Source organism: Haliaeetus albicilla, chromosome 17 (genome assembly GCF_947461875.1).
Source record: "Haliaeetus albicilla chromosome 17, bHalAlb1.1, whole genome shotgun sequence".
Classification (NCBI taxonomy): domain Eukaryota; kingdom Metazoa; phylum Chordata; class Aves; order Accipitriformes; family Accipitridae; genus Haliaeetus; species Haliaeetus albicilla.
In genome coordinates this window covers 22009413-22028103 of record NC_091499.1, presented here as the reverse complement: position 1 = coordinate 22028103, position 18691 = coordinate 22009413, and the positions used below count along the sequence as shown (strand labels likewise).

Here is an 18691-nt window from a genome sequence, read left to right as displayed (position 1 = left end):
GAGGGGGCCGCGCCGCGGCGGAGAGGCAGGGCCGGGGCCGTCCCCCTCCCTCCATGCCTGGGGCGGGGAGGAGGAGCCGCCGGCGCCGCGGGGTGGTGGCCGCCCCGCTCCCCGCCGGGAGAGGAGAAGCCCCAGCGGCGTCGCTCGCTCGGCAGCCCCGGCGTCGGTGGGCGGCCGTTGGCGGGGGCGCCCGCCGGGGGCTGAGGGAGCGCCCGCCCGCCCGCCCGTCCTGCCCCCCATGCGGCGCAGGCAGCGGTCTCTCCGCTCGCCGCCGCGCTTGTCGTCTTTGTGGGCGGGTTGGCGGCTGCCGGGAGCCCGCCATGGGGCGGCCGCGTCGGGGCTGCTGAGGCGGCGGTGGGGAAGCAGCCGGCCGGCCCCATGGAGGAGCGGGAAGGCGAGGTGCGCTGGGACGGGCTGTGCAGCCGCGACGCTGCCACCCGCGCCGCCGCCTTGGACACCATCGGGCAAGCCGTTCTCCGCCGTAGCGAGACCGTCGCTCCCGTGGCGGCGCTGCCGCCTACCCGGGCCGCCGACGGGCTCCCGGTTCCCGCCGCCCGCGACGGGCTGAGCGAGGTGCTGGCCCGCCTGCTGATGCTCTCCAAGCGCTGCCCCTTCCCCGACGTGCGGGAGAAGAGCGAGGAGATCCTCGGCGAGGTGCAGGTAAGCACGGCGGACCCCCGCCTCCGCCGTGGGACGGGGCCGGGGGAGCTCCGGAGCTTTGCCGGCCCCGTCCCAGGCAGGGGAGGGCACCTTCGGCTTCCAGCTGTGCAGCGGGGTGGGCATCCGACCCCGGCCGGTCCGATTTATCCGTGCAGTGATACATGCGAACTGTTCCCCTCCTCCCGCGAAGAAACGTTTGGAAAAGCGTTATTAAAGGGCAGGGAGAAAAGCGTCGAGTTTTTGAGTGCAGCCTGGCGGAGAGGATTTAGTGATGAATGGCTGGAAAGTAGCTGATCGTTGGGGCATCCCGAAGGAAGCGCTAAAATGACAACTTTAACGCTGTAGTTTTGGTCTGCATGACCAGTGCTGTGATATTACCGGTTGGCTTTAATACAAAAGCAGGAAAGATTTGGGCATAAACATCCAGGGCTGCCAATTAAAAATATAAATCGGTATGGGAAGTTTTTGAGCTTTTAAAAGGTGTATGAGCTTCAGGACTATTAAAGCAGAGCCTGTCAAAATTCCCTTTTGTTGTTTATTGGTAAATACTTTCTCCACTGGAATCGGTAAGATCCAAACTATTTTTTTATAGCTTATAGGTGGTCTAGCCAATAGGGGATTGCGTTTACTGACCTTTTATGCTAACAAAAATAAATGTTACTTTGTACTCTTCCACTGTTACAGTCTAATTATAGTTACTCCCATTGCACTTCTCTTGCTCACCTATTTTGTGCAGGTCTTGAAATTCTGATGCAGGGCTTGTATCGGTGGGTCCAGCAGCACCACAAAAAGTACTGCTTGCTGCAGAGTAGGAAAAGGATATTCAGGTGTTTCTTTTAATCACAAATTAATCCAGCGAGCTGTGCTTGGGGTTAGCTGCCTGATTCTCACTATTGTGCTTTTTCTCCCTGAACATTAACAGGTTTAATAAAGGGGAATCTAGGGCAAAAGAATAAAAATATATACATAAACATTATATATTATAATATACACAACACACACATATATGTATTGTATATAAAATAAAATATATATAAAAATACACATATGTAAGTATTTTAAAGGAACTCGTGTATAGATCCATTTTTGCTCTGTCCTGCTTTGAAGTGGTTCAGAGAAATTCTGGGTTTGGATTATTGAAGCTGGGAGAGGCTCTGTTTATTTTGTCTAATTTCTCAATAGTGTGTAATGTGATAAATACTGTATAATCTATTTTATACAGTTTGGGCTGTATTGGGCATTTTTCTCAAAGCAAATTTTTTTCAGTATAAGCTATAAATACAACATATGGTCTACGTGAAAGGCTTTTCTTTAAAAACCCAAACCAACAAAACAAAAACCCAACCAAACAAACCCAACTTGAATATTAAGTTGAAAACTTAATGTGGCACCTTTGTATCAGCATCTTCCCTGTTAAAGATTCAAATCAGAAGTGAGCCCATTACCAGTGAGAATGATGAGTCACTGGAACAGACTGCTAAGGAAAGACTTGCTTTTATCAGGCCCAAGTTATCTTAGTCTATTCAAAGGCCAAACAGGTGGTGGTCTCTCACCTAAGTCTTGGAGGAGGTCAGAAAATATGATCTGATGACTCCCTTTTAGGTTTTTATATATGAAGTTACTGGCATGTTCACTTATTAGTCTTGTTTAGAAACTTTGTTACTAGCTTTTTTTAAATAGGCCAAAAAGTTCTGGCAGAAAATAAGTCCAATTTGATACAGCAAACGCAAGTTCAAATCCCATGGTTGTACCTGGCTTGATTAATAAAATAGATGTGAAAAATGTAACAGATATGAAACCAATTGTATACACACAAGCTGCAGTAAAGGTTTAACAACAAGTTAAGCAAAATAAAATCAAATGCAACATTACTTAAGAAAATCTTTAAAAGCTGCTTTTGTAACTTTTCTTTTTAGGGAGTAGATCTAAGAGAGAAGTATTCTATATTTTATGAATATAGAGTGGCAAGTCTTAGTTCTTACGGCTGTACTCAAAAATGAAAATTTTCATTGTAATCTTTGGATCCGCATTTGTGGAAGAAATAATCCAATCCAAGTATTCCATTTTGGATGCTGTGGACTATTGTCAGGCATGAAATGGTTTTCTGTTGATTTCATGGCCAAGAGGAATTTTATTCAAATCTCTGCAATGAAGATGGCAGATAAAGCAAACTATTAAATTAAATATAATTATCCCTTAGAACTCGTGGCTTTCAGCAGTGATTCTAAAGGTAAATAGCTTAGTAACATTATAAAAATGTGAAATCCTATTCAGAACGGTATCAGTACTTAAAGGACTCACTTGTATTACTTTATCTCCCTGTTTTAGGATATGAAACAATCTTTAAGTCCACAGCAATAGGTACCATTATGCTGTCTAAACCTTATTCTCTGCCAAGTTATTAAATGACATGGAGCCTGGGGCAGAATAGGCAACTTTGAACCCAAAGGTTCTCCTGGGAACTGGTGCTGCCATCCTTCTCTCTCCTGTGGGATGGTCCAACTCGGACTAGTAGTCTGCGCGTGGACTGATTCTCTCCCCCCGCCCCCTGTGAAATTGAGAACTGTAAAATGTGCTTTCTTTGTCTTTCTGCCCTGCATTGAGGATAGGTCAGTGAGGAAATCAAAGATTTGAATTTTCCATGTGGTCTGATAGCTATTTCTTTCTGGGGCTAGTGCCCTCTTGCCTTTTGGGGTAATCAAAAAATATTTAGGCATGAGCAACTATGCTGCTGGTGGTTTTGCACCTTTGTGTCTGGAGCAAGTTGGTAGAATGCATTATATGGCTGGTGTAAGCTGGTAAACTGCAGGCTTGGCAGCAGCCTGTGTCAGCATGGCATCCCTCTAAGCCTGCCTTTGTTATGGTCTTTTCCTTTTTTTTTTCTTTTTTTTTCCTGGAGAAAAATTCATTTGAAATATGGTGGAGTCCTAAGTGTGTGACTTTCTTCTTTGCTATTAATAAATATTGATAAATAGTATTATTAATGTTATTATTAATAAACAGTATTGCCTGTATCAGAAGATGTAAAAATAAATTATTGCTTAATGTAAATTCCTGTTGATTTGACTTGTGTTCAGGATAATGAGTTTCTTATTGTAGGCTGTATATTTTTATATATGTATAATAATATATATTTTTTAGCCTAAGAGAATATATCTAATTTCTCATTTAGATTAGACAAGTTGTTTTTGTAAGAATTATTACAAAGTTAGTATCAATAAACTAGCCCCCTTTTTTCTAATTAAGACTTTCTTGCTTTTATTAATAAAAGCAAGGTCGCTGAAGTCACTTCGACCAAATATATATATTTTAAAATATTTTAAAGATATTTCAATTGCAGCGCTTTAACCAAGTGAAAAGAGTTTGAATGTTTGCATATGAAAATATTTGATGAGTGTTTTTTGAGATAAAACCCCAAATATATCATAGCTTTTTGATAACCTCTTGCATATGCGATATTTTGCACCTATTTATAGCATATTGCTTATGACCTTGCAGTGGGTCATTACACCTAGTATGCTAGGTGTCTGTACACCAACACAAATATATGGCGAATGAACAGCAGTGGAAGGTCTTAACACATGATCATTAAAAGTATCCTGCCCAGCCTCAATCAGATCAGTTAGATGTGTGTGACTGGAATATAAACACTAGGTGTATGTCAGTAGCTGGAGAATAATCATTGAAAGTATGAGATTTGCTAATTAAAAATCTCTCATAACTATCCAATGTCTTTCGGAAATGATTGAGCAGAACATACTGCTCTGCTGCGGTATGTAAATTCATAAAAATAGTCTTTTAGATTAACAAAGAGAATGCATAGATGGGAGGCAAGTTCTGCAAGAGTGACCAGATGTTAGGCTACATACAATAAAAGATGACAGCACAGCAGAATAAAACCCACAAATGTAAAAAAGCTTAGAATTTGGCATGTAAAGCTTGATTGCGGGGCAAATATAAGGAAGAAAGAAACTGGTCTCAACCTCTTTGAGATGTAATAGTGCCAAACACTTTCATTGAAGGAGAAAATTAATGAGAAAAGAACTTTGCTCTCTGTTGATCTCTTCATTGATGTAAACCCAAGAAACATATAGAAGATGGGAAACTGTATGTTGCTGAAGATCCACACTGGGTGTGCAAAGATGCGTGAACAAAACTAGGACAGTCGAATGCATAATGAGGTGTAGCTAAAGGGGATTTTGGAAGAAAGCAAGAAATAAAAGATCTACAGATTAATGGATTAACAGATAATGCTGAGGTGATTGAAATGTTCTCTGAAATGGTTAATCCAGCTAGTGTAGTTAATAGCTATGATAAAAGCGTAAATAGTACTCTCCTAGACTAGGGGGAAAAAATCTGTAGGTTGCTTGGATAAGAAACAGATTTTCAATCTGGTAGGGCCTGATGAAATTCATTCTGAGGTGCTTAAAAAAAAAAAAACAAACAACAAAAAAAACCCCAACCAAAAACCAGCCAGCTGAAGCAATCTCACATAGCAGACAGTAATCTTAAGATAGTTGAGGGAAGTAGTAGACTCAAAGAATAATGGTGCATATTTCTTCGGTACAGGCTAAGTGGGATGGGATAGAGGAAACTAATGGATTTTAACTTTAGCTCAAAGAAAAAATACTGGAGCAGTGACGGAACACATTTTTAGTGCCTAGAAAAAGAAGTTGGGCAACGGCCAAAACACTTATCCAGGATAAATTATTTAAAATCCAGCATTTCTACTTCTTTGGTGATGGAGTAACAGGCCTTGTAGTGCTGGCAGATGCTATAATGTTAATATGTTGATATTCTGGAGTCCTCAATATTCACATGATATTCTCATGAACAAGCTAGGGAATTATGATCTAGAAACTACTGTGCAGTGAGTAAAATTAGCTGGAAAACCATCCCCAGAAAGTAAGCAAGGTCAGGTAGCAAGTACTTGGTACAGATTCTACAAGGTCCTTGTAGATCTTGATTAACAAAGTTTTGCGCTTGTTGAATTGCAGAGTAGAAACTGGGAGGGAGAACAAGAATACTGGAGTGCAGCCATAGAATTTAAAATTATGTTAATAGTTTATGGGAACTTGTATCATATCTTCTATACCTCTGATTTTTTTGTGAAGAAAATTTGAAGAAATTGGTGGTGGTACAGTCAGCTAAAAAGGAGGCTAAGACAATATGTTCCCAAATAAATGGGGGATGGAGAGGATGAAAAGACTGCTGCAAAAAGGAAGGAAACATGAGCTAGAATGAATGATCAGATGATCTAATTTCCAGCAAGACTTGGGTTAGACATTTGGGGGAAAACTTCAAGGATTAGGATAGTAAAGCAATGGCATAGGCTATCCAGTCATGTTCATCACTAGAACTCTTTGTCCAAACTGTTCATAAGTGTCAGGCAGGAGTGATATGCTTATTTGATCTCTCCCTGGGAAAGGCAGAACATTGCTAACTGGATGATTTTTTCCTTCCAGCCTCTTTTTCTGTGTTTTGTGTTGGTAACTGTTTGGAGGGATGCACCCTCTAAGTGCTTTCCCTTTGATCTCCAGGACCATATTTACCAGATATGTAGCACTGGAACCTGTGGTCTGGAACCTCTGCCTCTTAATGAAAAGCAGTGGGTGGGCTTGGGAGGACTTTGAGTACCTCCTTGTTTTCTTAGGCCTACTGCTCTAGTGAATAAATGTAACAGAATCGCATAGTTTGGAGAGTGCTGTATGGCACCTAACAAGAGAGGGGGTCATGTCAGCAGCCAAATATATATCCTCTTGTATTATAACCTTCAGGCACTGCCTGTGACCGACGCTTGCTTGGCAGGGGATGTGGAATGGAATACCTTACTTACCTTTCCAAATGCTGGCAAAATACTTGTATGGATTTAAATTAAATGAGCGTCCAGAAAGGATGGGAAGACTTCTAGTCACAGCCAGAGCAGGCATCCTGTCCTCTTCCTCTGCCACAGTGTGTGGGACAAATAAAGCCTCTGTCAGGAGAGAAGGTAGTAGTTCCCCTGTGTATGTCCATAAAGGATAAAATAGTAGTTACTTTTCTGTTTCATTGCTAGATTTTTCTCACAGTAGAGTTCACTACCTCTTTGCTTTGTGTATGCTCCATGTCTGAGCTCTGTGGTGCATGCTTATTAAGATTAGTAAGAGTGAAACCCAAATAGGCTCCTTGCTCTCAAATGGTTTATCCTGACGACTCTGGTATTAACAGGAGACTGGCTAACTTTCCAAATCTTTAATCTGCTTTTGGTGTAATCTTTGGTAAATGACTTAATAACTTTGTCTTCAGTCTTTTTTGCCTTCAGTCTTTTTAGTCTTCCTGTACAACAGAAGTAACTTCCTTTAGTGAACTTTGAAATTTATTGCTAGGCAGATCTGTTGGTTGTGGGATTTTTTTTTTTTTTTTTTTTTTTTGTCCGAGTTAATTTGACTGTGTTCTACTGCATGATAATGATGTTCCCCTGTGATGCTTACTGTTGGTCAGTCACCATGGAAAGGTGTCTCAGATGAAATCTGTAGTCTGTTCAAGCCTACGAATTTAAATATAGTATCCTCACTGGTGGCAGTGAATCTGATCCATCTGGAAGCTGACTACTCTCCTTGCACAATGCCAACACCCAAATCAGTTTGTTTCCCATAGTACTCTTATGTAAAGTGAATGAAAACATCTTTTTTTTGTGAGTTCACTTCAGAGCAAAAATATGTGCTGTCTCTTCTAGCCATTAGGTGGAATGGGTTTAATTATGTATTGTAGGGTGCTCCTTTCAAAAGCCACATGTCGGTCTGCCAGATTGCTAGTTTAAAAAAACATTTGCATGTTAGGATTTTGGGGGGGGGGGGTTGTGGTGTTAAGATACTCTTGCTCTTCTCAATATTGGGAGGGAGACTGAAGTAATGACATGATGCACTTAAATGTTTACTTGTGTTTACAGCTTCTGCTAGCTTACAAAAAGAACTGTACCTCTGCAGTATTTATTGTAAACATGTTCTGATGATGGGTCTGTATCACGTGTGTGTGGTGAGGCTGGCTGGAGAAGTTAAGGAAGAAGACTTAATCTTGACATGTCATGTAATCTTCTGAGCAGGGGTGTGAACATATTTTTTTTAAAAACTTAAATTCTCAATAGTCCTTAGATTGCCTTATCTGACTCCTCCCTCCTTCAGCCTATTTGCCTCCTTTCTGAAGGATTCAGTCTGTTTGTGGAGAGAGACGAAGGGAAATTTTCTTTTGTTGAGCTTGTCAACTGCAGAATTGCCTGACCCTGAGAATGTCTTTGGTTGGAATAAAGAGTTGTTTGAAAACAGTGGAGGTTCTCAAAGTGATGTAAAGTAGGATATCTGGGTCACTTCTAATGCTGTTTCTGTGTTTGGAGCCTTTCCATAATTTTCCATGCTAGCGGTATGCCATTCTTCTTGTATGGAAATAAGCTTTGCTTAGTCAACTTTTTCTTACAATTGTTTGGGATAACTTGATATATTAAATTTATGGGTTTACATGATTCTGCTGAATTGATTTTCAGGCCATTGTAACTAGAATTTTTATTTTCAAAAGAAGTGAATAGTGAAGCACACATTTGGTAATATTGGCTTGGTTGATTTTTATTTTTTGACTACTGAAATGCTTTAAACTGAAGAAATCAAGCACAAGCATTTCCTCATCTCTTATTATTTACTAATGAGATAAGCAACTGTAGGGTGTGCATTGGTGGCTTACATAAAAAAAGGTTTGTTTCCTGATTTTTTTCATAGGAGCTAATATCTAGAGATCTGTAGAAACCAAAAATGCTTCAGCTTGAATGCATTTTTAAATAACAGCATCTCTTCTCCTGATCTAGCAGTTTACTAAGTCACACAAGCTCTGTTTCAGATTTTTTTTTTCCTGCTTCTCTTTCTAGAGGTAATTCTAGAAGTTGGCTGTTCTTTTAAAGTCATAGCTGGAGATGATCCTTTCCAGTCTACACTCATGTATTCTAGTGTCAACTTAGTCCTTTATCGTAATTATTTTTCTCACTCTGATACTAATGGTGTATGAGTAGCGGTGATCTTTCCCCTCTCTGCATTGATTTTTCTAAAAGTTCTGCTCTGCTTTAAGTTGTCAAAAAGCCAACTTATTTCTATTTAAAAAAAAAAAAATCTTAACATTTGTTTTCCCCATTTAGTATGTAAATAACTGTCTTCATTTTGGGCTGTTGGCATGCATTTGGATGCTTTTTGCTTACATATGGAGAAATTTTATGCATCTTGAGGAGATGTTCAAACAAAGTGAAAAGCACTAAGAATTTGGAAAGGTTTAGAAATTAGCATACAATATGCAAAGTATTAAGTGAAAAAAATGTGTGGACTCCTAGGTTATGTAAAATAATACATCTTCCACTACCTTGACCAAAGTACATTGTTTAAATGAAAATTACATTGTCTCACTGTGACAAGTGCAAAGTGAGCATTGAGGAAATATCTGCTGTTTTGTCATCTTACTCTTGGCTTTTTCTTTGGGTCAGGGTTTCTCCTTTTAAACTAACCATAGTGGAAAAGTACTGAATATACCATTGTGGGACAGAAAAATAGTTTTGAAAGCATGAGTATATTTTCCTGTGGATACTGAGTGTTTAAATTTCCAAAAATATGGTTTGCTGTCAGTATGGTTTTCTATTCCAGTAAGTTGTTTACAGTTTGGGGGGTGGTGGTGGGGTGGTGGTGGTGAAGCTTAGTGCTTTCTCCAGAAATCAAGTGAAACATGAAATCTTCACTTGGACCTACATACATGAATTAAATCCAAAAAGTTAAGTGGTGTTTTTTCTCTTGTTTACCATTCTCTTGATGTTTCCAATGACTTTGACTTTTTTTTTTTTATTTTGTGCCTTCTTCTGGAAAGCTTAGGTTAGATTGCTGCCAAAAGTTGGGTTGGGAAGGTAAACTGGTTTAGTTCTATTTAAACCTAGTAAACAATTAACCATTTTCCTTACTCCAGCTTTATGTAGAAACCAAACTTGTTCTTTCAAGTCATTTTGGTTCAAAAATATCACCCAGTGTTGTGTACTAGTGCCTGAATATTACCCCAAAATACATTGGGCTGCTATTTTAAAAATAGAGGTGATGCTAGAATGCATACTGCTACTTATGTTGTGTAATCTTATGTAAGTCTTCCTTCTGGGCAACTACGAGAACTTACTTTCAATACAGACATTATGCTAAAGGAAAGCACAGTGCTTCTGAAAACGTGGTTGTTTTTTTACGGTAAATTAATTAGAAATTGTAACTTTTCTTCACTTTTCTGTGCTTTCTGGGGTCAATAATAAGGTTCCCTCTGTTGCAGGTCTTTCTAGCAAGTCCTTTTTCTACCTAAATATCTGACTGACTCTGTGAGCCTAAGTTTTGAGACTCAAGGTGTAACCACCTCTTCATTAAATTTTTCTCCCTGGGATATTCTTGCTTGCTATTGAATTGTTTTTAAACAGTTGTTCTTCCAAAATAGGTACTTTAATTAAGGATTCCTTAACTCTTAGAGAGTAAACATGGAATAATATGATATTTGTTCAAAGGAGGAACAAACTTGAAAATAGAAACTTATTTAAAGCTCTAAAGCCTTTCCTGTGTGTGCTTTTCTTTTTTCTTTTTTTTTTTTTTGAGGAGGAGGGGAACCTCTTCTCCGAAAGATTTTTTTTTTTTTTTTTTTTTTTTTTTTTTTTTCCCATTGAAGCTTGTTGCTGAGCCTCCACTGTTCCTGGTGTTTTGGTGCAACGAAACTTTTAGCTTTAAAATGCAGCCTGTTTGCCAACAGCACATTCCACTCAGATTAAACTGTTTGTTTGGATTTTCCATTTATCTAAATTTTAGTTCTAATCTAGATTTGCATTGATTTACATGTAGAAGAAAGACTAAAGAGAGCAAAAAGTTTTTCTTAAACCTTCTCTTTCTCTGAATTTCAAATCAATGCTGAGGGCAAACTAATGTCTGTTTAACAGTACTAAATAATTGGCAGCTGACATGCACATAACATTTTCTGGAGCTGCTCATGTTATGTCCTTATCAGGACAAGATTGCTTTTGATATTTGCCTTAACTTCAAATGAGTCCATTCTGTCCTTTCTGCTTGTGTTACAGAAAAGGATTTGGACACATTGTAACTTTACTTAGATTATTTAAGAGGTATGTTTCTAACAGTTGCTTATATTTACCTTGAAATTAAATAGTGTTCTATAAGAGAAGCTTAATTCTGACATTTTTATTGCTCCTGTTTTGTTCCAGGATGCAGGAAAAGAAGCCAAATGCAAATGTTTTTGTCTGGCTTTTAGAAGGCATATTGGTACCTTGGCTTCTAGTGTTCTGCTTTTCTAACTATTTAGAACATGGCAACTCTGCTTGGCTGATGTCTGGAATCTGTCGGAAGAAGGGTGTGTGTAAACTGGGAAGGTCAAATGTTGCTTCTCTTTCATTACTTGGTGTCAGGCCTTTCTGTTAAAGGATTCAACTTTTGGGGTAAGGTTTCACTAGGAATGACAGCTGTGGTTTTTTAATGCAGAAGATACCGTTTGTATTGCACAATGTAAAATATCTTGAAAATTTAGATTCTAAAGATAGTAGTTAACTCTTTATAGCTTTTGCATTAAGTGAATACCTGATACTGATGCACAGACTGTTTTGTGTTTTTCTCCTTTTTAGAGTTGGCTAGTTTGTTTGCTCTTGCTGGTAAAAGTGGTAAAAGGGGAAGTGCAGTCTTCATACACTCTGAATTCAGGGTGCAAATCATTACTCTTAAGGGCAGTGGAAAATATGGCTGCTTCATGGTGCTTCCAGTGCAAAAATTAATTTTATAGTGATAGGCTGTGGTGTGTTTTCCATGTATGTGGCTTACACCTATGTTCCTCCTCTCGGAGCCAGAGGTCTGCATTAGGGGGTTCAGCAGTGCAATATGTGTCACAGATTTCTATGTTTTGCAGGGAGGTACAATTCCTGTATCTCAGATCTTCTGGGGTAGAGTAGCCACATGGCTCAAAAGTAGTTCCTGGTACTAATAAATCTTCATGCATGTGTATAAAACCATGCTACGATGAGTAAGACGATTCTTCTGAAAACCTCACGTGGAAGCTGAGTGACTTGCTGTTCCCTCAAAAAAATAGTTGCTAAAAAAATACTTGGGAAGATGCCCTGAGGGTAAAAAAAAAAACAAAGCACTTTACAAAGAATGAATTCAGATTTTAATAGCATGTTGTAAACCTGTTCTGGATGGGGTTGGGAAACTGAGGATTTCTCTAAATGTACACTCATAAATTGTTTGTAGAGAGATGACTTCAGGAATAAACATGTCTTCTGAGATATAATATCAGATTTTATGTAGGGGGCAGAGCAGGTGGAGGAATTGTTCTGTCTTAAGAAATGACTTGCATATGAAGCAAGGCAAGAAGTCCTTCCTTCCACTTAGTGTGTTCAGTCAGGAAGGAAAGATTCTTGGATTTTAATTTTTAATATTGATGGACTTCCAAATAGATCTGTAGTGACATATATGCATCAGGAACAGTGTTATTTAAATAAACAGAAATGGCATCAAGGTCAAATACTGGTCAAAAATAAAATTTTTTTCTTCACAAAACTTAATAGTTAACTGTATATAAAAAATTTGCTTTAACTGTATACTCAGATGACTAGGGAGGAAGAATTTGGACAAAACAAGCCTTGAAGTGGACTGTTCAGTGTCCACACCCCAGAAACAAGAGTTGAACTTTTTCATGTTGGTTCAGACAGAGAGCTCATCTCAGTTCAGCTCATCAGAAATTTCTGAGAGTCCTTGTAAATGCTTATTATACAGCCTGAGAAATTTTTGCTGAAGTAAACAGGCAAAATGTAGACATATCCCCAAATCCTTGTAACATCCCATCTTAATTTCAGGACTAAATGGTGTGCTATCTGGGGACTGCTTGGGACCTTTGTTATTCAGAGCTGGTTACCTAGATGCCTCAGTGCTTACCTCTTCTTGATAAACCAGACTAATGCTGCAAATCTATCAATGCAGCAATGACAACCACTTTTCAGTGCCAGCCCCATTTAACCCTAGTTTGTAATGGCCTGTTTCAGTGGGCAGTTGTATCCCTGAATAAAGTGCAAACATGGTTACTGGTGTGGGAGGGCCAAAGCAATGTGTTTCAGTGAAAGTCTACTACCTTGTGCTGAAGATATGGCTTTGGTGCTAACTTATCCCAGGTCATCCTTTCTAATATAACCAGCCTGGTTCTGTCCTGTGTGATGAAGTCTGGTCTGTATGTGGAGATTCTGCAGTAGTAATACTTTGCATCTCTTATTTCCTATTTGCACGCAGAAGTTGGCAAAAAATACCTTGGTTGGGAGATCAAGTGGGCCAGATGCCTGAGTGGTAATCTGATAGAGTGACCTTCACTGTGTTCTCCCAGTCTGTTGTGCAGTAGCAGTCCAGCCAAAGCAGAAATCTGGCCATGCTGGTACTTGGCACTGTCTGGAATGGCTTAAAACTTGTCTCAGCGCAGTTGCTAAATAGCTTGTTCCTGTGGAGGGATAGGCTAGAGAGACAGATACTCTGTTCTGGGTTACTACAAAACATTTTCTAGATTTGTCAAGTAAAAATGCTGTGAATTAGCCCCTTGGATGTAACAGACTCACCTTGGTTGTGCTAGTGCTGAACTGAATGGAACTATGTAGAGTCAAGCATTGGATTTCACAGTGGGCTTTGCTCTACCTTGCTGTCTAGAGCTGGGCACATTTGGAACCGAGACAGATCCTCTGTCACTTGCTGGTGGTGAAAGTAGTTCATTTGATGCCAGTTCTGTTAGGACGCTGACTGGGTATGCTATCATTTTTCCAAAAGACTATGTACTTGAATGACATTACAAAAAACTATGAATTTTTTTTCTTTATATGTAGTTGGTTTAGGCAGCTATAAGGAGATACTTTCCTCATTCTGTAACAGAAACAAACATACAAATCTGTATCATCATGTGAGTGTTTTCATAACTTCAGCAGAAAAATGAATACTAATCTTTAAATATTTCCTCTATATAATACTTGAATATTTGTTTACAAATAACACAGTAGACTATCCAACTAGGTAGGACTTGTAAAAAGCATTGAGTTCCTTTGTTGTCCAAAACTTCCAAGAAATGTAAATGGCAATCAAATTTGAAACAGCATGTGCTGTAAGCTGTTACTAAGTGTATACAATATGGTAAAGGCAGGCAATCTAACAAAGAACTAACTCTAAATTCTTAAGCCAAGCATTATTTATTTCATTTTGAAATAGCATGGAGGGATTTTACCAGGAATAAAATTATGCTAAATACCTTCTCCTTCTGTAAGTACCAGAAGCCAGGGATAATATGCCTCATTTGAGACATGATTCCTGTATCTGGTGCAACAGTAGATTCTGATGCTCACTGGAATCAAGCACTCCATCTCTTGGAGATTAAGACAGTCTTAATGTGGATAATAGAATCTGTAAACTACTTTCTCTTCAAAATGAGTGATACCTCTTATGTAATTTGTGCTTCTTAATATTGAGCACCGTTTGGAAGTATTGAACCCTGAGACTTTGAGATGGCAAGGGAAAGCTTGTTCTAAGAAGTTACTGGAATTTTTAACAATTCTGAAGGTTAGAATGAATAAAGAATTGAACCAGTGTGCTGTATAATATTCTGCTGCAACAATCTGATTATTATAAGCAAACATAGAAGAGGAACAGCTATTATGTCCTTGTGGCAGTTGCTTTCCTTCACTTAATTAGATAGGATAATGACTCTTCACAGAGTATGCTCTGAGTTGGAAATCTGCAGTAGAGTATCCTAAAGGGGATACTGTCATTACTGAAGCAAATTATAAAGCTCCAGAAATGTCTTACAACAATTTTTTTTTTAAATTTCTCTCTTGTAGTGGAAATAAGTCTAGGAAATGCATGGGGCAAGTTATTAAATAAAGAATGGATTCCCCATCGCCCCCCCTTGGCTCTGTATTTTGTATTGGCTTTTGGTAGCAGGGGGGGCTACAGGGGTGGCTTCTGTGAGAAGCTGCTGGAAGCTTCCCCTATGTCCAATATAGCCAATGCCAGCCGGCTCCAAGATGGACCCACCACTCGCCAAGGCCGAGCCCATCAACAATGGTGGTAGTGCCTCTCGGATAACAGATTTAAGAAGGGGGGGGGAAAGCAGTACAACAGCAGCTGCAGCCAGAGAGAGGAGTGAGAATATGTGAGAGCAACAGCCCTGCAGACCCCCAGGTCAGTGCAGAAGGAGGGGAGGAGATGCTCCAGGCGCTGGAGCAGAGATTCCCCTGCAGCCCGTGGGGAAGACCATGGTGAGGCAGGCTGTCCCCCTGCAGCCCAGGGAGGTCCACGGGGGAGCAGATCTCCACCTGCAGCCCAGGGAGGACCCCACGCCGGAGCAGGTGGGTTCCCAAAGGAGGCTGTGACCCCGTGGGAAGCCTGCGCTGGAGCAGGCTCCTGGCAGGACCTGCGGACCCGTGGAGAATGGACCCCATGCTGGAGCAGGTTTTCTGGCAGGACTTGTGACCCCGTGGGGGACCCACGCTGGAGCAGTCTGTGCCTGAAGGACTGCAGCCCGTGGAAGGGACCCACACTGGAGCAGTTCATGAAGAACTGCAGCTCGTAGGAAGGACTTGCATTGGAGAAGTTTGTGAAGGACTGTCTCCTGTGGGAGGGACCCTATGCTGGAGCAGGGGAAGAGTGAGGAGTCCTCCCCTGAGGAGGAAGGAGCAGCAGAGACAACGTGTGATGAACTGACCCCAACCCCAATTCCCTGTCCCCGTGTGCCATTGTGGAGGAGGAAGTAGAAAAAATCTGGAGTAAAGTTGAGCCTGCGAAGAAGGGAGGGGTGACAGGAAGGTGTTTTGAGATTTGATTTTTATTTCTCATTATCCTGTTCTGATTTGATTGGTAATAAATTTCACTAAGTTGAGTCTGTTTTGCCTGTGACAGTAATTGGTGAGTGATCTCTCCCTGTCCTAATTTTGACCCATCAGCCTTTCATTATATTTTCTCTCCCCTGTCCAGCTGAGGAGGGAAGTGATAGAGTGGCTTTGGTGGGCACCTGGAGTTCAGCCACGGGTCAACCCACTACAGTATTTCAACTACCTCTTTGGTGTGTTTTAGAGAGTGAAGTTTAGAATTTTCTGGGATATCAGTGTTTGCTTGGTTGTTTCAAAGATGATTGGTGTATCAAAATAAAAACTTTTTGTGAAAATGTACTGCTTTTCACAAAGTGCTTGCAGGGGAGGGCTTCCTCGGTAACAAGTGAAAGTCCCAGAAGACTAGGAAGAAAAACAGGCTTAGAATAGCCAGAAACTATGAGCATGAAAGTCTCGCATTCCAGTCTGTACTTTGCCCCTCTCAGATCAGTGACCTGAGAGGGCGGTTGAATAGACAAAGTAGATCTTCTCAAGCAGTAGAAATTGGGTGTTTTTCTTTAAAGTAGTAAATATCTTAGAGGATTTGCCTTGGATGTACGAGTATCCCATTCAAGCATAAGTGGGATCTGGACTGAACTGGAATTTGAAACCTGGTCTGCCTCATCTCAAATAAGAGACCTAACTTGGTCCTGGAGGTCTTATTTACAGGATGTCACATGGAGAAGTACCCAAGGTCTTAAAACTTCAACTCAGGAAAAAATACCTGTTGTTCAGCTGCTGTGAAATTCATTTGCCTCAGTGCAAAAGTGCTTTATATTAAAGCCAAAGCAGTAAGTAAGGCTCTAAGTCCCTCTGAGGTCGGGTGAAGGATTTTATCCAAGTAGTTGTAATACAGTTTTTAGATTAATGAGGTGTGCTGAACAAGGATTTTGGTGAAGATTGAAACATGCTAAAATAATTTTGCCCATCATAATGTTCAGTATTTATCTCCTGTTTCTTTTTTAGAACACTTCTAAATATGTTAACTTCAGAAAACTAGGATGAAGTACAGATTTATATGGTTTGTTCAAAGTTCAGCTACTGGTATCGTTTTTTGGAGAGGGAAAAAAAATTATGTTGTGCTACAGAAATAGGTCAGAATTTTCTTGTACTACAAGGGCAAACCATTTTTTCATTATTCAGGTGAAAGGTTTGTATCCCTATGTGTCTTATTATGATATTAAACAGATCTGTTTAATTAGAAGATTGTTGTGGATGGGTTTGGGTTTTGTTTTTTTTTTCCTGAAGATTTTAATTTTGAACTGGAGTATTTGTCTCGGCAGTAGTATTTTGGCTACCCACTGTCACGTTTGCAGTGGGAACTGTTTACTGAGGGTAGTTCCGTTATTACCATCTGATGATCAAAGAATTATGGATGAAAAATAAACCAGCAGGTCCTTCATTAAAAATGTTGTATACAACAGACAGTTTTGACATCATCCTGAAAAAAATCACAACTGCTTCATGTTATTACTGGGAGGAGCCCTGAATTAACAGGACTGCTCATGTGTGGTGAAATGAAGCATACACCTGTTTGCAGGATTGAGGCTGTGTGCTGGTTGGTTTGTCCAAAAGCATCTTGATGCCTTGCTGCTGATTCCTTTTCAAAACATTGTTAGTACTTCCTTTTATTATGAACAATTGTGTGTTTCCTCTTACAGGTTTCAGACCTTTTGTGGCCATAAGGTTTGTGATCAATGTGCCAAGCTGACAGTCACGGTTATCTCTTATCTGAGAAGTTACATTCTGAGTAGAGGGATGAAGGAAAGAGTTCTTGGATGTGCCATATTGAGCCTGGAAGTGCAGAATCTCTATTTGTGTGGCGGTGTACCTTTTAGCAGGGCCTAGGAGGTTAAATGTAATGTCATATGAATGCAGCTGCAGTGTTTTCAAGACCAAATTGGCTCACTGATTGTGGGCTACCAGGTGTGCCAGTAAATAGATAAAGTCCATGCCAGCGTTTACAGTTAAATTAGCTTAACTAAACTCTTGCTGACTTGAGCATGCTTCACAGAATTGCATGTGGAAAGGGTGTGATAGCAGGTAGCAATCCTGAGATGACAACCTGCTACAGTTCAGCTCTGCCAGGCTTCTTGGAGATGGGAATAGCAGTTTTTTAGATCCCTAGCTGTAATGGAGCAAGCCATTTTCTTTGGATAGTATCCATATCCTTCTGTTTCTTACACAGGTTTGTTTTAACATGTAGGTGATTTAAATGAACTGAAGCTGATGCACTTGCTGCAGAAAGATGTAATGAATTTGAAGGAACACTTGGGGGAGACTTCATGTCTCATGTTTTATTTCCAGTTTTTGATTTGTTTGAGGTAATGTCACTGTGAATTGAGATCTGTTATTCTAAAACTCTTGAAAAATGAAACCTTTGTCCTTAACTTATTTTCTTGTGCTATTGCTGGTTACCAAACAGTAACCTGGAAGCTTCTTGAGATGGGGCATATTTTTAGGTATTTTTTGTTGGTGATGATACTTACTAGTTTCCTTTAAAAATTATATAATTGTAACTGACTGGCTTCTCTACCTAGATATGAAAGCATTGATGAATGATACAGTTGTGAGGGAGGGAAAAGAGGGGCATGCTTGAATAAGAAGTTTGTGATAGTAGGTGAACCAGATCATTGTAGCACCTCATGTATTAGTTATGAATGCTCACTGCTCTGTTCAAGTTCTATGCCTCCTTCTATTTTAATTCCTGATTTTCAGTATCTCAGTTTATAAGGAATTTATCTTTGGCTGAAACTTCCCAAATTTGATCTCTGTAGTGTTAAGCCAGACTTTGCATCAATATGTCTTTAAAAAACAAACACAAAAGAATGCACATACTGCAAGAATTCACCCCTTCTAAACACAGGAGACATGTATTCCTATATATTAAAAACAACAACAAAACCCCCCTAACTATAGTGACATTTTAATCGTGGAAACAGTTGGGGTCAAAAAGCTGAGGTTTTGTGAAGGAAATCAGTCTTCTGAGTATGTATGATGGTGTCTTCTGTTGCTGGCCATGGCATAGACTTTCCCTGATCTAATCAGAAAATACTAGCATAGGTACTAGGAGAAAATAATAGCCATAATCAGTCTTTTTCTGAGGGATTTAGCAAG

At 40.0% G+C, this 18691-nt stretch overlaps 1 protein-coding gene across 2 annotated transcripts in view; it reads left to right on the top strand.

Annotated features, from left to right (window-relative positions):
- The first annotated feature begins 15 nt into the window (after window positions 1-15).
- The window catches only part of SESN1 (sestrin 1), an 85444-nt gene continuing 66768 nt past the window's right edge, over window positions 16-18691 (top strand). The window contains exon 1 of one of the 2 annotated variants that reach the window (XM_069805008.1): window positions 16-660. In XM_069805008.1, the coding sequence (XP_069661109.1) occupies window positions 379-660 (282 nt within the window). In that variant the 5' untranslated portion in view covers window positions 16-378. The remainder of the gene's footprint in view (window positions 661-18691) is intronic. The other variant, XM_069805009.1, reaches the window with a different exon arrangement.